At 39.2% G+C, this 19,197-nt stretch overlaps 1 protein-coding gene across 1 annotated transcript in view; it reads left to right on the top strand.

The window, feature by feature from the left end:
* Positions 1-3,029: 3,029 nt before the first annotated feature.
* Positions 3,030-19,197, top strand: part of LOC127424649 (collagen alpha-1(II) chain-like) — a 29,061-nt gene continuing 12,893 nt past the window's right edge. Inside the window, exons 1-28 of the mRNA XM_051670007.1 lie at positions 3,030-3,277; positions 7,595-7,611; positions 7,717-7,749; positions 7,911-7,943; positions 8,181-8,234; positions 8,446-8,547; positions 8,679-8,756; positions 11,244-11,288; positions 11,451-11,504; positions 11,689-11,742; positions 11,843-11,896; positions 12,210-12,263; positions 12,351-12,404; positions 13,003-13,047; positions 14,113-14,166; positions 14,278-14,322; positions 14,849-14,902; positions 15,054-15,152; positions 16,020-16,064; positions 16,235-16,333; positions 16,718-16,771; positions 16,971-17,078; positions 17,200-17,253; positions 17,541-17,639; positions 17,812-17,865; positions 18,297-18,395; positions 18,528-18,581; positions 19,087-19,140. Coding sequence (XP_051525967.1) covers positions 3,184-3,277; positions 7,595-7,611; positions 7,717-7,749; positions 7,911-7,943; positions 8,181-8,234; positions 8,446-8,547; positions 8,679-8,756; positions 11,244-11,288; positions 11,451-11,504; positions 11,689-11,742; positions 11,843-11,896; positions 12,210-12,263; positions 12,351-12,404; positions 13,003-13,047; positions 14,113-14,166; positions 14,278-14,322; positions 14,849-14,902; positions 15,054-15,152; positions 16,020-16,064; positions 16,235-16,333; positions 16,718-16,771; positions 16,971-17,078; positions 17,200-17,253; positions 17,541-17,639; positions 17,812-17,865; positions 18,297-18,395; positions 18,528-18,581; positions 19,087-19,140 — 1,743 coding nt within the window. The 5' untranslated portion in view covers positions 3,030-3,183. The remainder of the gene's footprint in view (positions 3,278-7,594; positions 7,612-7,716; positions 7,750-7,910; positions 7,944-8,180; positions 8,235-8,445; positions 8,548-8,678; positions 8,757-11,243; positions 11,289-11,450; positions 11,505-11,688; positions 11,743-11,842; positions 11,897-12,209; positions 12,264-12,350; positions 12,405-13,002; positions 13,048-14,112; positions 14,167-14,277; positions 14,323-14,848; positions 14,903-15,053; positions 15,153-16,019; positions 16,065-16,234; positions 16,334-16,717; positions 16,772-16,970; positions 17,079-17,199; positions 17,254-17,540; positions 17,640-17,811; positions 17,866-18,296; positions 18,396-18,527; positions 18,582-19,086; positions 19,141-19,197) is intronic.

Below are 19,197 nucleotides of genomic sequence, written 5' to 3'. Positions count from 1 at the left end.
AAATTTAGTACTCAGCTTCAAACATGTACATGAATGCACTGTTGCTATAACTTTTGAGAATGTTTTTTGTGACGGTGATTCGCAATTATAACTGTTCTGATCTGTTGCCACAAATTGATGCCGTTTTTAATGCCAGAATTTCCAGAGAAAGAACATTTTAAGTGTTTTATTTCATTCTGAAACAGACAAATAGAAAGCAATACACACACACACACACACACACACACACACACACAAAAGCATATAAATTCTCAAATTTTTTACATTTAAGCACCATTATGTCAAAATGGAACAAGTTTATCCTACTCAAATGCATGTCAGATTAAATAAACAAGAATTAGGTCAGAAGTAATAAAAACTATCAGATTAGATTACATTAAGAATGTAATCCAAGAGATTATGTTACTGACTACAATTTTTGTCAGTACCAGATTACAATTCAGAAGTAATCCACCCACCACTATCCATACAACTCCAGTGGTTAAATCCATGTCTTCAGAAGCGATTTGATTGGTGTGGGTGAGAAACAGATAAATATTTAAATCTTTTTTTTTTACTATCAATCTCCACCTTTGACCAGCCCCAACCAGTAAGTGGTGATATGTTTGAAGAATGTGAATCTTTAAAAAAACAAAAGAAGAAGAATGTGAAAGTAAAGGTGATAGTGGAGATTTGTAGTAAAAAAGGACTTAAATATTGATCTGTTTCTCACCCACATCTGTCATATATCGCTTTAGAAGAAATGGATTTAACCACTGAAGGCATATGGATTACTTTTATTCTGCCTTTATATGCTTTTTGGACCTTCAGAGTTCTGACCACCATTCACTTGCATTGAATGGATCTACAGAGCTGAGATATTCTTCTAAAAGTATTTGTTTGTGTGCTGCATAAGAAAGAAAGTTATACACATCTGGGTTGGCATGAGGGTGAGTACATGGTGAGAGAATTTTCATTTTTGGGTGAAATATCCCTGTAATATGTTATTCTGCTTCTCAAGTAATTTTTTTTACATTGTTTTAAGGATGTTTAAATATTTTTGCTGAAAAATAAGACAATTTTTTTTTTGCAGTGTATGACTTTCTTTCGTCTGAACTTAGCATGAGGGTAGGTAGTTGATGACAGAATTTTCATTTTTGGGCAAACTATCCCTTTAAATAGTTTTATGTTGTCTAATTGATTTTTGTTCACTTAATTCTTCTTTATTCCTGTTTAGCTATAAAAGAATGGTCTAAAAGTCCGATGATTAGTAGAAAAGCCTGACCAGTGCTTAATCCTCAGGCATGGATTGGCCCTCTGTCACCAGGGATTATGGTCAATGTTTTGCTGCTCATTCTGGTACTTTTGCCAATAAGCAGGCCTCAAATTATCTATCTCCAGCAACCCAGCCACCCTACACACCCCTGGAGCCTCGCCGTGTTGCTGCCACCACTCTTCTCCTCTCCTCATCTCTCTACCTTTCTGCACCCTCCCTCCATCCACAGCCGCAGCTCTCTTCTCCCCCACTGCCCGGTGCTCTCTCACATTCCTCAGGTCTGCACACAGAGCCGCATTGTGTGTGTGTCGGACAGAGCACACAGTCAGGCCTCATTTTGGACACACAGACACACACACATACACACATTCACATCGAAAAGGGTGCGTGCACACATATCCCATCATAACACTAACAGACATTAAGTCTTGAGCTTGAGCACACATACACAAACATACACACATTTGCTTTCACCTACACACATATACACACTTGTACACGCACTCATCTACATACACAGGATGTCTCATACAGAGGCCGAGATTCCAATATCCTTATTTGTGTTTCTTTTACACTCTTTCAAGCCTCACTCTCTTTCACTTCTTACAGTTTGATCTTTAAATCCCAAGAGCATTACAATGTTCCTCTCCTCCTCTGTTTCCACAGTGGGATAGATGATATGGTAGATTTTTTTATTGTGATTGGATTGAGAGACATTTGCCTAAAAAAACCCAGAAGGAAACAAATGTGTGTGTATTGCCAACTAAACTAGGGAAAACACAACAGAAATACATCTGTGGCAGGATTTTTCGTTAAATAGCCTTAGTACAGGATAAAACCCTACCAACAAAATAAATCCACAAGTTCCTCATTTGCTGTAAAGGCAGACCACTTAACAGTCATTTTCAAAAGATTAACAGTATTTCTTCAACAGATGTGAAGCATTTGAGATAACAAATTAAATATGTGAAACAAAGAGCTGCTGTTAGGCTTCTGCAAAGACCTGCTTTGGGCTCACTGATCATTTATTTGGACTTTTCTGCAATAACAGCAACTCTGAAGCCACTGGCGCTCCACCAGATAAATAATGTAATCTTAATTTAAATTAAGTCTAGTTGAGCCAAGTATTGAAGGTTAGCTAATTGTACAAAAAGGGTGATACAAAAAGGACTAACAAGGATATAATACATTCTAGAACTGTGGTATTGTTGCATCAAGAAGATAATACGCCATATGATGCCAACCCGTTTCAAACCGGGACAATTGTTTAATAAAACCCCCAAAATAAAAGCATCAGCACAAAGAAATTAGCTAAATGAATTATTACAGTACATGTGAGCCAGTGAGATCTTTTACAGATTAGATCCATCTGATTCACACTGGCATCTGTTACATTAGACCCAAGTGAATATACCTGACACATCCCTATGAGAAAGCTACTTTTGCAGTGTCAGAAATGTACAATTGTACCATACTTGTTGGCATTATGACCCCCTCTAAATCTCCATTCTTTGCCTTTTCTGAGCTGGGGTATTCTGGTGAACTTTCATGCAAAGGCACACAGAGAGAGAGAAGCTCACCACTTGCCAGGAAAGGGCAATGCGAAGGGGATGGATGGGTTTGCATGGAATTGTTCTTGAGACAGAGGAGTGGCAGACTTTTTTTTCCCCCCAATTGGCTCGTATTTCAGCGCTCATGGGGGTCGGGGTTGGACTCACTTTTTGGGATATACTAAGATTCATAAATGCGCCGGTGGACATAAAACCGCGGAGCTCTGAGGCGGTGGGTGCTGTTAGTGTGCCTGGCGTCTGATCCTCCCAAAAAAACATCCACCTCCGCTTTTACACTCCCCGTGAGCACAGAGCGGCCGCTCCGCCGATTTTTCGGCGACTTTCACCCCCTAGGAGCTGCATGTCTAATCTTTAGACATGTTCAGATTAGTGGATTCACGGACTCTCCTGCTACTCGTAGCATCACATTGCGTTTTGGTATCCCTTGTCAGATGTCAACAAGAAGATGACCGTAAGTTGGAGCTTTTCACATTGAAATTCAAAGTTTTCTGAAAAAAAAAAAAAAAATTGTACGATGTTGCCATGGTGACAGGAGAGGAAAGTACGGAATGGATCAAGGCAACGCTGTTAGAGTTGAGCGCTTCACCTCTGGACTGTGGATGCCTTTGCTCATTTTTGAAAAAGCCCCTGTTTTCAAAGTTTTGGCCAGTGTTACATTGCACGCAGTAGGCCTATACGCTGCAAACATGAGAAACTACAATACTCCCAATATAATGAACGAAGATGTTTACTATGTTCACTTCAAAAATATTTTGTGAGGTAACCTAAAAAGTGCTTCATGTGGTAATATTTACATTAACTGGTTTTATTCGATTACAAATTTTGATTTCATCTGACTAAACTTACCTGACAAATTAGGCTAAACCAACTAATGTAATTTTAATGGGTTAAATCAAGTAGAAATAAATCACTGAGGTAACAATTGCAGGTTACCCCTTTTTTCAGTGTATCGCGCTTGCAGCTTCATGTATTGGTATTATTATTTTTTAGTGTTCTGTTTAAGCGCGCGCTTGCGCGCAGTGTAAACAGCGTGACAGAAGGACAGATGCTGATGAAGATGCTGATGTTGCGCGGCAGGTCAGTGCACCGCGAGCATCAGAAGTTTAAAAAATCTATTGACTTGTAGAGACAAAACCTAATGTTAAAAGTTAACAAAGTTAAAAGAACGACTTAATGGGAAAACTACACTGTAGATGTACTGTTTCTTACGTTTTAAAAACTGTCTAAACTGGTTATGCGTCAAAAGAAGATGAAACCTGTGTGTGTTTCAGAAACTGCAGTCGAAGAGAGAAGGTTTGTGTGTAACAGTTGTGGCTTTGTACAGTATTGACTGATATCGAGATATAGGCCAGTAATTAACTCACTGGTGTGCATGTGTGTGCTGTTTCAATGAAGATTAGGAGCAGTGTTTCCCACAAGGGTTCAAACGGTGCATCATCAGCACGTGCAAAGTGCTTGGAAAGCAAGAGCTGCCAAAATATTCAGGGTTTAGTTCAGGGGATTTTTAGGTTGATTAGAGGGAGATTTGGGCAACTGGTGGGTGGATTGTGAGGGGGGTCTCTGGAATGTGGTCTGAAAGAATTGAACCCACCCGAGCCAAAACATCAGACTGGCAACTTGTAATGAGAAAGTGATAGATGTTAAGTGTTACACAGCTTTAACTGTGATATTTGCTAACCGCTGAAGTGATAGAAGAAAAATGACTAGCTCACATGATGATTTCCTTGTGTTCTCCCTTAATTGTTGCTCTCCTCAGTATATAAACAAGGAAATGTTCATTAAACAGAATGCTTGCTCAGATCAACCAGTGTTTGCACTGAAGTAATATGTATTTTCAGTATTAGATTTAAAGAGCTATAATTGCCCCATCCATGTACACTATAAGACTAAGACTTGATGTCAAATTACAGTTTCATATGAATATTTGGAAAGCAAACACATCGAGGTCTCTTTCTGTGTGTTTGTGTGAGGGCTGTCCTTTCTGACCAACTAGGGTGTGTTTGCCTTGGTGGTAAGTGAGACCATTAGATCCAGATGGAGTTTAGAGAGGGCTGTGTTTGCATAAGGCACCAGGCTTTCAATGCAGCCCTGTCTGTGTTTGAGAAAGCCCCATTCATGGCTAGTTTAGTAGATTTGGGATTCAGTTACACACATACAGATTCCAGGAGCCAACATTTTACACCAGAGTGTCAGATATGCACCCTGAAATATTACTAGCCAGTGTTGTGTCCAGATGCCAGCCGCAAGGTGGACTTCAATAGGGATTCCATCAATGCATGCAAATACAGTTTCATGTTCTGGGGACTATTAAAGTCAGTTTGATTAGGAAATTATTTGATGATATTTGCAGCTGATTTGGATGATGTAGTGAATGACATTTTTTTTAGGAGACCACGCAATTTTGCAGAGCAAGACATATTGTCTTTTGAGCAAAAGGTTAATATTTAGTGTGTGGCTCTTTATTTGTTTTATCAGTCTTTTTTTTCTAGAGGAGAAGAGGACAGTGTAAACAGGAAAGTAGGGGTTAGAGAGGGGAAATGGGATCAGGACATGACCCAGGTTGGATTCAGACCCAGGCCCTCTTGAGCCAACAACTGTCAAATGTTTTGAGCCCACTCCACCACACCTCTAACAATTGTTTGACAATAAATACAGCAATGGGAACATATTGGGAACATTGTGGGTGTGCGTTTGCATATATAAGACACTCACCTGTCTCTTACCCCCACGCATCTTCTTTCTGTCACCCCCTGCTGGTGGTTACAGAGGAAGAGTTAGGCAGCTGCATCCAAGATGGCAAGCAGTATGCAGACCGTGCAGTATGGAAGCCGGAAGCGTGCCGCGTCTGTGTATGTGACTCGGGGGCGGTGCTATGTGACGAGGTCATCTGTGAGGACCTGAGAGACTGTGCCAATCCCATCATTCCACCTGGAGAGTGCTGTCCCATCTGCCCAGCTGATACCGATGAGCTTATCGGTCTGCTTTCTGCTCATACACCTTTCATTGCTTGTCATACCTGTTCTACAAATCCTACAACCTACTGTCTGCTTTGAGTTCTGTAACTATGGCAACAGTGTCACATTCCAGCAGACTACAACCTTCAACTATGTTACATGGGTTGTATTTTGGTCATGTGATGGTGTTTAGAACTCAAAGCAAACATGTTGAAGGGGAAGAAAGCAACACTTCTAAGTTTTATTTAACTTTGTCACATTTAAGACTCAGCTGTCTATGGCTAAGAGGTGTCCATAATAGAACTTAGATAGTGAGTTGTTTCATACAGACAATAATGTGCAGTCTTGCCATCAATTTGCTGTGGAAACCATGATTTTCAGTCTGGATATTTGCTGAATACTAAACAAAAAAGGAAATTTGAGATATTGCAGTGCTCTTAAATTGGCCATTGAGCTAAGCAATGTGTAAATGAAATAGTATAAATCAGTGGCTTAAATCGGATCTTGCAGGCCCCAGTGCAAAGAAACTGTCGGACCCTCTCCTTGGGGGGGCCTTCATAGTTTTCATCACCCCTTAGGCCCGCGGACATTTTTATGGTTTCTTTTGGTCGACCGTTGCGGGCCCCCTCTCACTCCGGGCCCTAGGGCTGCTGCCCACCCTGCCCTCGATTTAATTATGCCCCTGGTATAAAGTATATACTTTAGCCTCAGAATACTTACCACAGAATTTGGATGTGTTTTCTTTAGGTAAAATAGTGAGAATAGCATTATAACAAAGTGTGTGGAAATATTGGTTTTCGTTAGGTAAAAATTTCAGTAAAGATTATAGTAAATGTGTGTGTATATATATATATATATATTAGAGTGGACTCACCTTTGCCATAGACTGTTTTTGCTGGTAAAACAGCTAAAAAAAAAAAACTTAAATTTGATTCTGAAAATGAGGGGTCATAGCATGACATCTATCAGACAGCATAATTAACAAATAATTTAGAAGTGTTCTTTCAAGATTTTCATGCATTTAATTTTTAATCAAACTTGACAGCTGATATTGTTCATTTGCCAAATTATGTGTGTTACTGCTGCGTAGACACACACAATAACAAGATGAACATTCTTCTTAAAACAATGTTTTTTTTTTTTTTTTCAATATGCCGTAGCTCACTGTAATCAGCTCATGGCACTGATACAGAATGAGTTTTCACAATATATCTTTTTTTATATTTATCTAATTTGCTGAGCAGCATATTATAATTCCCTTTACGTTGCTTCTCAAATTTAGCTACAGCATAATGCGCTGTCTATCATGTTTAATCTTAACATGAGCTTGCAGCTTCTTATTCTGTTTTTAACAATTTATCTGAAACAGACTGGGAAGAGAATGATGCTGTTTTGGTACACAGCCTAGTAGGGTGCCATTGAGTTGGACTTTTCGGTTATGTAGTTTCAGCAGGGAATAACTGTTCATTAGTTCATACAGTAACACTGAGAGTGTCCAACTGGTTTATCGTCCTCATTATGAGTTATTATTAACTGATTACTTCCTTCAAAGCATGACCCTTTGGTGACCTCTGTTTTTTTATGATGTGCTGTTAGGCAGTTTACGACAGCTTTGTGCCATGAACTGGTGTTTATTGGTTTTGATTGATTTTTGGTATTTGATGAAGTAATTAATGCAAGGCTGATTCTATTTTTTCCACTGGAATTTGTTTGATTGAATAAGTGCTGATTGATAAAATGCAAGAAAATCTAAAGTTTAGAGTTTCTAATTGCTAATCTTTTTCTTTCCTTTATCCTGTGACATGACTCAACAGGGTCGATTGGTGCAAAGGTGAGACCTTTTCTTGACTTATTTATCATAGTAAAATCCTGCATAGATGACAATTATAAACTGAGTAATTAGTCAAAAATAAGTTATTTTCTTTCTCCTTCACAGGGACAGAAAGGAGAACCAGGTGATATTGCTGATGTAAGTCATGTAATGTAAGATATTGCTGTTTCCTGAAGTGAACAGGTGTAATGGTGTAGAGTAGCTGAAAGATTGCATATTCAGTATTGTGTTTTAGAATGATTTTACATGATATTTTGGTCATCTTCATTCAAGTATTTTTTTCTCATTTGTTTCTGTAGGTTGTAGGACCAAGAGGACCCGCTGGCCCAATGGTGAGATTTGGTAGAGATTTGGCATTTTGGTAGTTGATTTCTGAATTATTTGGCATTTTGCAGTTGGGGTAAAGTGCACTACCCACTTAATACACTTAACCTTCTAGGGGGCTCTCCTCAAAGCTTAATTCAACTCTGTGGAAACTTTTTTTTTTTTTTTCAGAATTCACTTCAGAGTTAACAACAAATGTTATGCATTCTTAACCATTTTGATAATGTTGTTACATTTTAATTCAGGGACCCCCAGGAGAGCAGGGACCACGTGGTGAGAGAGGAGATATGGGTGAGAAGGTGAGACATTCTGCCTCTTCAAACAATTACTTTTTTCAGACTTGTTAGGTTAAGTGTTGTCAGACCTTATTAGAATTTAGCGGGGTACATTATGTGGGGGCAGTGGATACACTCTGCAGGATGCTGTCATGTGAAAAGGCTTTAGTTAATCTCTCCTCTCTCTTTTCTTCTCTGCTTATATGACCTTTTTTGTTCCCCTCCTTCTCCTTAGGGGAGTCCCGGCCCAAGAGGTAGAGATGGCGAGCCTGGTACACCTGGTAACCCTGGACCCCCTGGTCCACCTGGACCAAATGGCCCCCCTGGACTTGGAGGAGTATGTTTCTCCTCTCCCTCTCCTCTCCTCTCCTCTCCTCTCCTCTCTCATTCTGTTATGTATGTTGTATGAATTCATTATTGTACAAATTCAGTCTCATGGGATCATTGTATTTCTCTGTGTGTGCGCAGAACTTTGCTGCTCAGATGGCTGGTGGTTTTGATGAGAAGGCAGGAGGTGCTCAGATGGGTGTGATGCAGGGACCAATGGTGAGAAAACACACCAGTGTTTCTACACAAAAGTATATCTATATCTATTTACTGTTCAAACAATATCTAGTATGTCATATCTCTTTCAGACTACAACCCAGTTTGGATAAAATATCATATCTAATCAATGTTTTGAATTTCCTCTCAGTCAGGCTAATACACAATATAAACTTCTATGAATTGTTTCATGAGTTAGACCAGTGTTTCCCAACCTTTTTCTGCCACGGCACACTTTTTACATTTAAACAAATCCCATGGCACACCTCTATCCCACTGTCCCACATAACCATCGTTGATAGTTTTCCTTTTCAAGAACTTCCATGTTTTCTGTCCACTTTAGTTGCGTGTTTACTTGTAATGTTTGAAATTCGGCTACGCAAGTCACGTAGGTACGGTGTATAATGAGATCACAGGTGGCAAGAGTGCTAATTGGGTAATGAATAACTGGCTAATTGGGTAATGAATAAAGCAACAAATCTGCATCTTTTCTTATTTTTAGATTTGTTCATGCAAATTAATTCTTGCAATGCCACAGCAAATAATTTATTTATTTATCTATTTATTTATATGGCACCAGACTAACATTTAATAGTGGTAACACCGGTGATAAATTCTACAAATGGTCACACCAGCACTTGAGTTGGTCGCACCGATCCAACTGAAAGAAAATTAGTTTTCTTTCACAGTTTTGCAGAGCAAGACATTAGAAAAGATTTTACACAGAAGGCAAGTTCCATTGTATCCATAGTTTTAACTGTGGCATTTGCAATAAGATCATAGTAACCAAAAGTATAAGTAAAACCATGATTAGCAGTAACCATAAAACAAATTATGGCATTTTTCATAAGAAAAACACATCCAGAAATTAAATTGTATTCTCGTGCTACTATATTGATATAAGTTCATGGTAAATATTTTGTTTAAATATCTGTGATGTGTGGATTGAAACCTTACAATTTCTGTCTGTTCATTGTGCAGATTTCTCCTTTATTCCTTTTCAATGCTTTTTAGAATGTTGGGGCCATTTAATAAAATTTTTAACTAGTTTAATCATCGACACATTATGGGCTGTCATAGAGGTGTTAAACAAATAATCACTGCCGAATTCGTGACCCAGCCCGTGCTTCTCACAGCTCTGTTTATGATGATCTGCGCGGCTAAGCGCTCGAGACTGGTCCACATGTAAATGCACGTCTCTGCGCTGATCTGTCCATTGAGCAGCACTGACTGATCTGGGTAAAGCTGTTTCCTTTCGCGTTTGGAACGTTTGTCGTTTGATATTTCTCATACGGAACAAAAAACGACAGAGCACAATCAGAGAGTCAGCCAACTTTATAGTCACACCAATGCGACCTCTTGCAAAGTTTAATTGCACTGTTAGGAAAAATGGTTGAAAAAGTAGTCTCAGTCCGGAGCCCTGATTTATTTTGTGGAATCTCATAATTTTCCACGGCAACACCTGACAATCTTTCGCGGCACAGTGGTTGGGAAACACTGAGTTAGACAACAGTATAAGGGCAATAGAGAGCACTTGTTTCCTCTGTTTTATGGAACATTTGTAAGTTCTGCCCTCTTGTGGTATACTCTGGAATAAACATTTCATTTCAAGCAGCAACTCACCTGAAGTCTTTCATAAATTCACAGTATGCCATTGAGACACTACTACACCACTGCATGAGATGCATATTAATGAATTTAATTAATTGCAATTAATCTCATATATCAATATTTGTCAAGAAAATCTGGCAAAAAAAAATTGCAATTTTAAATAATGATATTTAAGTAATTAAAAGTATAATATATACAGTTAATATAATAATTATTATAATTAGAATTATTACATGTTACCTGTACAGCTGGATTTATGCTTACTGCCCCCTACTGAAAACATGAAGGAGGTACTTCAAGCTTGAATTGCTCCATAATAGGGATATTCCTTATTACAGTCACAATTATGATTATTACCATTATGATTAATTGCGTTAAATTAAACGTGTTCTTTTTAATATCATTAATCGCAAAATAAAGACAGCCCTAATTTAAATAAATGCTCTCTTGATGAAGTCAGAAACATACAGAATTATGTCAATATAGGACAGAAATGTTTTCCTCTTTTGTAAGTCGCTTTGGATAAAAGCGTCTGCCAAATGAATAAATGTAAATGTAAATGATCTCACCAGTGCCCCCTACTGACAAATAGTTATTCTCAGCATTTTCAAATGTCACCTGTTACCAGGAGGTTACAGTGCTTCACAGATTCACATATAACCATTTACCCACAGTAACCATGGTTACTAAAACTAAATAAGACAAACAATTTATCTACAGGCAAGACTTCATCCAGCTTTGAAACAGCATTAAAGATTCAAGAGAATAACTTGAACATAATATTAAAATTTTTGTACATAATACAACGTTACCATTGCTGTTTTTATTTATCTTGGTCAAAGTGGCCATGTTGCAATTTAACTTTGTCTGTTCCTACAGGGTCCAATGGGCCCCCGTGGTCCTCCTGGCCCCCCTGGATCTCCAGTAAGTAAATACAAACACAATCTTCCCAGCTGTTGAAAGAAACAACATAATGTTGATAATTTTCTCAACAGAAGCTACCATTGATGAGGAAGATCTGAGTAATCTCTGAGGTCTCACAAATGCCAACTCATAACCCCACACTGCCATTTGTTTCTTTTCCAGGGCCCACAAGGTTTCCAAGGCAACCCTGGTGAGACTGGTGAACCCGGCCCTTCTGTGAGTGTCCCAACTGATGGGTTCAAAAATATGCCTACACATATGACTTGTATATACCCACACACATACGTGCATGGCCTACACAGATGGCACATTCATACTTACATATAGAATGACATGGCTTAACAAACAAAAATGTATCTATGAACAGTTTAATCGATTTATAATGTTTCTGTTACATTAGGGTGCCCTTGGACCCCGTGGACCACCTGGGTCTCCTGGAAAACCTGGAAGTGATGTGAGTCGCCTTTTTTGTGGCTTCATAAGCAGCCTATTTTAAGTGAATGTTTGACAGATGTACTAACTACTATGTCTCCACCTGTCCTCTCTCCTTCCAGGGCGAGGCTGGCAAGCCTGGTAAGTCTGGTGAGCGTGGACCCCCTGGGCCTCAGGTAAATAAAAATGCTTTTCAAAGTCTTCAAAAACCGCCATTGCTGGTCATTTGTTTTAGTATTCTCAGTATCTGTATGTGAGTAGCTGTAGCACTGCTGGTAGAGCATGGTGCTAGCAAAACTAAGGTCATGGGTTTGGTTCCCAAGGAACACACATATTATGATAAAATGTATACCTTGAATGCACTGTGATTTGCATGGGAATAAAGCATCTTCTAAATGCATAAATCTAAATCTGTCATGGTCATACAATGTAATACCTTTGGTATAGATGCAATATCATAACTGATTATGTTTCTTATTTGTTGTACAGGGAGCTCGTGGATTTCCCGGAACCCCTGGACTTCCTGGCATCAAGGGACACAGAGTAAGTTTTAGCTGAGACTGGTATCTTGTACCTCTTTATGTTTTTTTCTGTTTGTACACATATCTTACGTTTCAATCTGTTTTGTAGGGACACCCAGGTATTGATGGAGCTAAAGGAGAGGGCGGTGCTGCAGGTGCTAAGGTACAGAAACATAATACCATTCACTTTCAAGCCAAACACCCAACTGTGTCCCAACAATCATATCAGACAATCAGTGTGTAAGTGTGTGCTGACAGGAAGGCTGACAGCAGGGGATCAAAATTTCTAAAAGACATTAACTTCATGTTATGTAGTTGCTGCACAGTTGAAGCTACTTTAAACTGAAGAGACCAGCTCCTTTAGAAACTGAGTAAACAGCACAGTGATATGTATTACCTGCTCATTTACAGATGCTAAATATGCTAATTTGTTTGAGCTCAATGTTTTGAAAGAATACATTTGACTTCATGTGATGCTTGATCTGATTTTCTTAACTCGTTTTAAATATGCAACACAGTCTCAGGGTCAAGGTTGTACATTTGCAGAAATGTGTGCAGTTGCAGGGACTAATTAACAACTCTCACAATATGTGCACACAGGCTAGCTAAGATCAAAATGTAAGTCTAACATTATAGAACTGATCTTATTACTTTACGAAACCAATTTGAATTGAAAGACATATGTCTGTATCCCTCTCTTAAAATTCCTCATCCTCAGATTCATCTGCATTCATCTCTTTCCTCTCTGTATCTTCCTCCAGGGTGAGGCAGGTGCTTCCGGTGAGAATGGTGCCCCTGGACCAATGGTGAGTAGCTACAGTAAGATGACCATATAGTTAGATAACAGGTATTACAGTTTTTCTGAATTGCTAAAACACTAAACCCCATTCTCTGAACCAAATGCTCAGTGGACTAAACCCCTTTGTCAAATCAATCACTTTTTTGCAAAACTCTAAATACATTCTCACTCACTAAAACACATTTCGCACTGTGATACACTTGTGTTGCAAAACGGTAAACACGGGCAGCAAAAGTTAAACACAACTAAAACACAGTTGTCATTGTTTATACACAATGACTCAAAATTGTTCACACTTGTTTCTAATGATGTGAAAAAGTGATGCTGAGGCAGAATTAATCTCTCATTGACATTGATTTTGCAGTTGCACAAAATTTAGAGTGTTCTTTGGGGTTTTGCAGTTGGACTACTGTATTTTTAAGTGCTGAATATACAGACAATCAATACTGTATTACTTGCAGTGCTTACAGTATACTGTATATTCACATGTACTACTGTAAGTTGTGATTATTATACTTTTTTGACAGTAGCTGCAAAATGCGCCTACTATATACAGTCTTCTTCTTTTGGCTGCTCCCGTTAGGGGTCGCCACAGCGGACCATATGTGATCCGCATATTTGACTTGGCACAGGTTTAATGCTGGATGCCCTTCTTGATGCAACCCCCAGTGGTTGGTGGACTCTCACTCGCTTACTACATACAATAAACATTTTATTTTCTGTAACTACATGCCCTGGACGCTGTGTTCTCCAGGTTTTGATGTAGTTTCTAATAAATGCTCTTTAGTGTTTATATATTGACTTGCTGTGTGTATGATCTGAAAGCATTGTTTGATTTTGAGCACAGATTAAATGGTTTTGAGGCGATTGTTTGATTTTGCCAGAAGAGTCAGGGGTTTTGTGAATGTAGTTTGAAGATTTAGTTTTGTGTTTAAAGTTGTGAGAAAATGGGTGAAGGTTTCAAGAAATGTGTTTTAGCAATTCAGAAAAACTGTATTAACTGGATCATCTGTATCTTAGAATTAGGGAACACATTTGTGACACTCCAATTTTCTTCTTCTTTGTCTTTCAGGGTCCACGTGGTCTGCCCGGTGAGAGAGGTCGTCCTGGAGCACCTGGTGCTGCTGTAAGACTTTCTTAGGAATACTATATGATTTACTATTTTATTATCCATTAAAGCATAATCCTAGGTGATAAGTCATTTAGTCATAATGATCCTTTCCAAATCTGTCCATAGGGTGCTCGTGGTAATGATGGTCTGCCTGGTCCTGCTGGTCCTCCTGTAAGTGCATTTACTCAAAATGTTTTTCCATTCTAGAAGATATAATGAAATAGCTCTGCCATATGATATTAGAATAGTTGTGTGTTCCTTATTCTGTTATCAAACCAATACTGGTGGTAGACCGATATGTTTTTTTCAGTGGTTGAAACTGATACATATATGCTGTATTAATATAAGACAAATTTAATGATAGTAAATTAGTATTTGAAAACAAATATTTGAAATCAGAAAATGTGCATTATCCATTTAAAAAGCTGTTTGGTACACTTTGGAACTTTCAGAAAGGGGAACTACCACTTCTATTATCTGCTAATGATAGTAATCCCAAAATGACCAAAAATATATCTAATATATGTATATATATATATATATATATATATGTATTATCTGATATATATTATTAACTCTACTACCAGTATATGTCTCAGAATGACAGTAAACAAATTTGCAGTTTAGGGTGCATAAGGTAGTAAGCACACCTCTTTGGCCATTTGTTAATGTTTGTTGTCCTGATATTTGTTCTCAGGGCCCTGTTGGTCCTGCTGGTGCTCCAGGTTTCCCAGGATCCCCTGGTGCTAAGGTAAAGTACCTGTCATCTGCAACTCTTTTCTGTAAATTCCTAAACCACTATCATATTTAAACTTGACATTTTAAAATGAGAAGACAACACTTTTAGCCTTGCTAATGTGAGGGAAAAGCCCGGTGGACTGATGTGATCTTCACTCCTGCAGGGAGAAGCTGGTCCTACCGGTGCTCGCGGACCTGAGGGTGCACAAGGACCCCGTGGAGAGGCTGGTACACCTGGATCACCTGGACCTGCTGGTGCTTCTGTGAGTAAAATTATAGATATTGTGAAATTGTATTTATTTTATTTTTTTGCCAATGTCCCTGCGGAAAAGACCAGCTGAAACAGCATGCAATTCCCATGCTGGTGGGACCAGCATAGCCATGTTGTTTACAAGCAAAACTTAGCTGGTGAAGCTGGTCGGCCAGTATGGTTTTTCTGGTAATGCTGGTAAAACATGAAAGTCTTGCTGGTTAATCAAGTTTAAAAAAAAAAACCTTGTTGGAGCACCAGCACGCCAGTATCACATGTTGTGGACCAGCATTCAAAACATAACATTTGCTACTGGTGACCAGCTATGCTGTTTCATCACAGGGGTAGCTGTAGCAATCTTCACTGACTTGTTGAAATTTTAAATCCTTTTTTCCCCTTGAAAAGAACAAGCAAACAGTCTGAAATGAACATCACCCAGCACTCAAACAGTATGTCATATTTTGGAAGAAACTTTGCATCAGGCACTTTAGACAAAAGAGGAACATATTCCAGTTAATTACAAAGTATGCAGAATTTCACACAGTAAAGTTATATATAAGAAATGTTATATTCCACTTTATAACCCCAAAATTATTATTGTGTTAATCTCAGTTACTTAAATGAAATAGGCAATGCAATCTAATCATTCTACATATGAATCACCAAATATTTTAAAGTTGTAATGTTATCCAAACTTATGAAAACACCTTGAACAGTAGAAACTGTAGATATGGTACACTTTGTACACTTTTTCTTTTAATAACAATTCAGGCACTACAATACAATGACAATATTTTGAATTAATTTATCATTTTTGAATAAATTACAATAAGTTATATTAAATGTTAATATTAAATGTTCATATGTTGACATTCTACAGGGTAATCCTGGTACTGATGGTATTCCTGGAGCAAAAGGATCTGCTGTGAGTATATTCTCCGCTATCATTTCCAGACAAAAAAAATTTCCTCTCCAACTAGTTCTCTTTGATTTAATATTAAGATGAACATTTTAGTTGCAAGATTTATTTACAACCATGCATAACTGCAATGAATCTCTTGCAAACATACTTAATTGCTTTGTGCCCTGTTGCAGGGTGCTTCTGGTATTGCTGGTGCCCCAGGTTTCCCAGGACCCCGTGGCCCACCAGGACCTCAGGGAGCTACTGGACCTCTTGGGCCTAAAGGCCAATCTGTATGTAATCATGTCCTGAATTAATTATAAGAAATTACTTATATCACATAATCTGCTGATTGCACAGGTTGCTGATTTTTGTGTCTGCTAAACTTGCTTTGTGTTGTATTAGAATTTTCCTTACTCTTGGACATATGCTGGATAATTATTGCATCTTGAGATTAAGTATTGATGCATTTAACCAGGGCTGTCCTTAGGGCCACACTTGGGGGGGCCCTGCGGCGATTGGTCCTACCGGCCCCACCCCCTGGTTCAACCGGTGCGGTCCCCCTCCCCCCTAGTCCAACGGGAATAGGCCCCGCGCATTCAACATTGCCAAAGGCCCCACCTTTATTAGCGACGTCCCTGCATTTTACTAATAGAAACACTATTGTATTTATACAGGGAGACCCTGGTATCCCAGGATTTAAAGGCGAGGCTGGACCCAAGGGAGAGCATGTAAGTCCAAAGACACCAGTGTCATTTTTATTGTCAGCTATAATATTATGACGTAAACTTTTAAAAGAGTTACAACTCTTCCTGACTTTTTTGAGAAAAGCAGACAGACTTTTTTATCCCTTTTTATCCACTTAAAGACTGTTGGTCATTACTATATTGTAGCAAACTAATCAGGCATTTATTTGTCCATCTTACACAGGGTGTTGCAGGACCTCAGGGTGCCCCTGGGCCCTCTGGAGAGGAAGGCAAGAGAGGACCAAGAGGAGAGCCTGGTGCTGCAGGACCTCTCGGACCTCCTGGAGAGAGAGTAAGTACCACGCTCCTAGTCAGCTTCACTCTGTGTGAATATAGATTAATAAAGCTTTAACAAATACAAATACTAATAAGTCTAAATCCTTATGCATGAATCATGTGTTCTTCATTGCTAGGGAGCTCCAGGTAACCGTGGATTCCCTGGTCAGGATGGTCTCGCCGGAGCAAAGGTTGGTGAGATATTACACCCTAATGCACAAGCAAGTAAAAACTGTTTGCGAATGGGGTACGAAAAATAAACCTAATTCAAAGGGAATACCTCATTGGCAAATGTTTTTTCATTACAAAGAATACAAACTTCAAAGCTGCATTGTTGCTGAGTATATTGTATATTTTAGCATTTTGAATTCATCATAATTTGTTATTTGTGATTGTGTAACCTTTAAACTAATAGTTAGGAGCTCAACACTGTTGATTCCCACTTAGCCCTGTACTCAAATGTTGTCTACTATTTAAGGGTGCACCCGGTGATCGTGGTGTTCCAGGTGTGACTGGACCAAAAGGATCAACTGGAGATCCTGGCCGCACAGGCGAGCCTGGTCTTCCTGGAGCCAGAGTGAGTCAATATTATTGTGGTATTTAAAGGATTTACTGGAAAACGGATTGTTCAGGTCATGACTGTTGCAATAAAAGACCTCATAGTCAAATATAATTGTTTATTACTATTTTAAAGATCTCATCACATTTTTCACCATTAATTTTTCATCTCCTGTCCCCTCTCCTCATAGGGTCTTACTGGTCGCCCTGGTGATGCTGGACCCCAAGGAAAAGTTGGAGCAACTGTGAGTATCTCTACAATTTAAAGTATCTCTATATGCACCTGGCTGAAAACAAACCACAGCTTTAACTAGCCTAAGCTGGTTTGCTGGCCTTAGCTGGTCAAGCTGGTCTCTCAGCCTGGCTAAGCTGGTCTTCAACTTGTTTAGCTGGTCTTCTAGCTTGTCCAAGTTGGTTCTTAGCTTGTTTAATTGGTCGACCAGCTGGTCTCCCAGCCTGACCAGCTGACAAGTGCTTTGTACCCCAATCCCCTCTAAAAGGTTAGGCTGGGAGACCAGGTAAAACCAGCAAAACAGCTTAGCTGGTTTAAGCTGTTTTTTATCTGCAAGGCAATGGAATCACTTAAACAGTAAAGGACTACAGCGTGCAAACAGATGTAAGTCTACACTGTGGATAAGAGTCTGAGGGTTTGCTGATTGTGTTTTAATTGTTGTAGGGTACCCCTGGTGATGATGGTCGTCCTGGTCCTCCTGGCCCTCAGGGAGCTCGTGGTCAGCCTGGTGTGATGGGATTCCCTGGCCCTAAGGGAGCCAATGTATGACCATCACAATATATTTTTAAATCAGTTACCACATTGTTTATATTGAGGTCTATTAAACTGAGACCTTGAATCTGGAGGTGTGTGTGTATGTGTTGCACTTCATGGGATCAAATGTCTCTCACACAGGGTGAACCTGGAAAAACTGGAGAAAAAGGACTTGTTGGACTCCCCGGTCTTAGAGTAAGTCATTCGCCCAGCATTGTCCAACTGACATGCATGTTCATATTACTTGATTTTATATGTACAAGATATCTGGTTGCCAGTGTAATGACACTAGATCACTCAGGCTGCATTCAAATGAAATATCAAGCATCACTGTTACAGTTTTCTCAGTACTCAAATTTATGATTTTCACTTGTCAGACTATAAATCAAGTAAAAGATTGAACATAATTACATTGATGGAAGTATTGATGTAGGGCCATATCTAGGGACCAGATTATCTTAGACTTGGGGGTGGGCTCTTTTGACACGGGCAGTAAGCAACCACCTACCAATGTCCCACCCTAGCAACCACCCAAAACACCCAAGCAACCATACAGAAATGAATTTAAACTCCCAGAACACCTTAGCAACCATTTGGCAATGACCTGGGAACCACTCACAACACCCTAGTGGCAAGTTCTTCAGGAAATGTAAAAATCCAGTTTTCTCATTCTTTGTCTCTTTGTTTGTCCCTTCATTAGGGTTTGTCTGGTAAAGATGGAGAGACTGGAGCCTCTGGCCCACCTGGCCCTGCTGTGAGTAGCACTTCACATTATCAACAATGTCTAATGACTAAATGCCTGCTGTCTTCA

Source organism: Myxocyprinus asiaticus, chromosome 33, assembly GCF_019703515.2.
Source record: "Myxocyprinus asiaticus isolate MX2 ecotype Aquarium Trade chromosome 33, UBuf_Myxa_2, whole genome shotgun sequence".
NCBI lineage: Eukaryota > Metazoa > Chordata > Actinopteri > Cypriniformes > Catostomidae > Myxocyprinus > Myxocyprinus asiaticus.
This window is presented reverse-complemented; position numbering and strand designations above follow the sequence as displayed.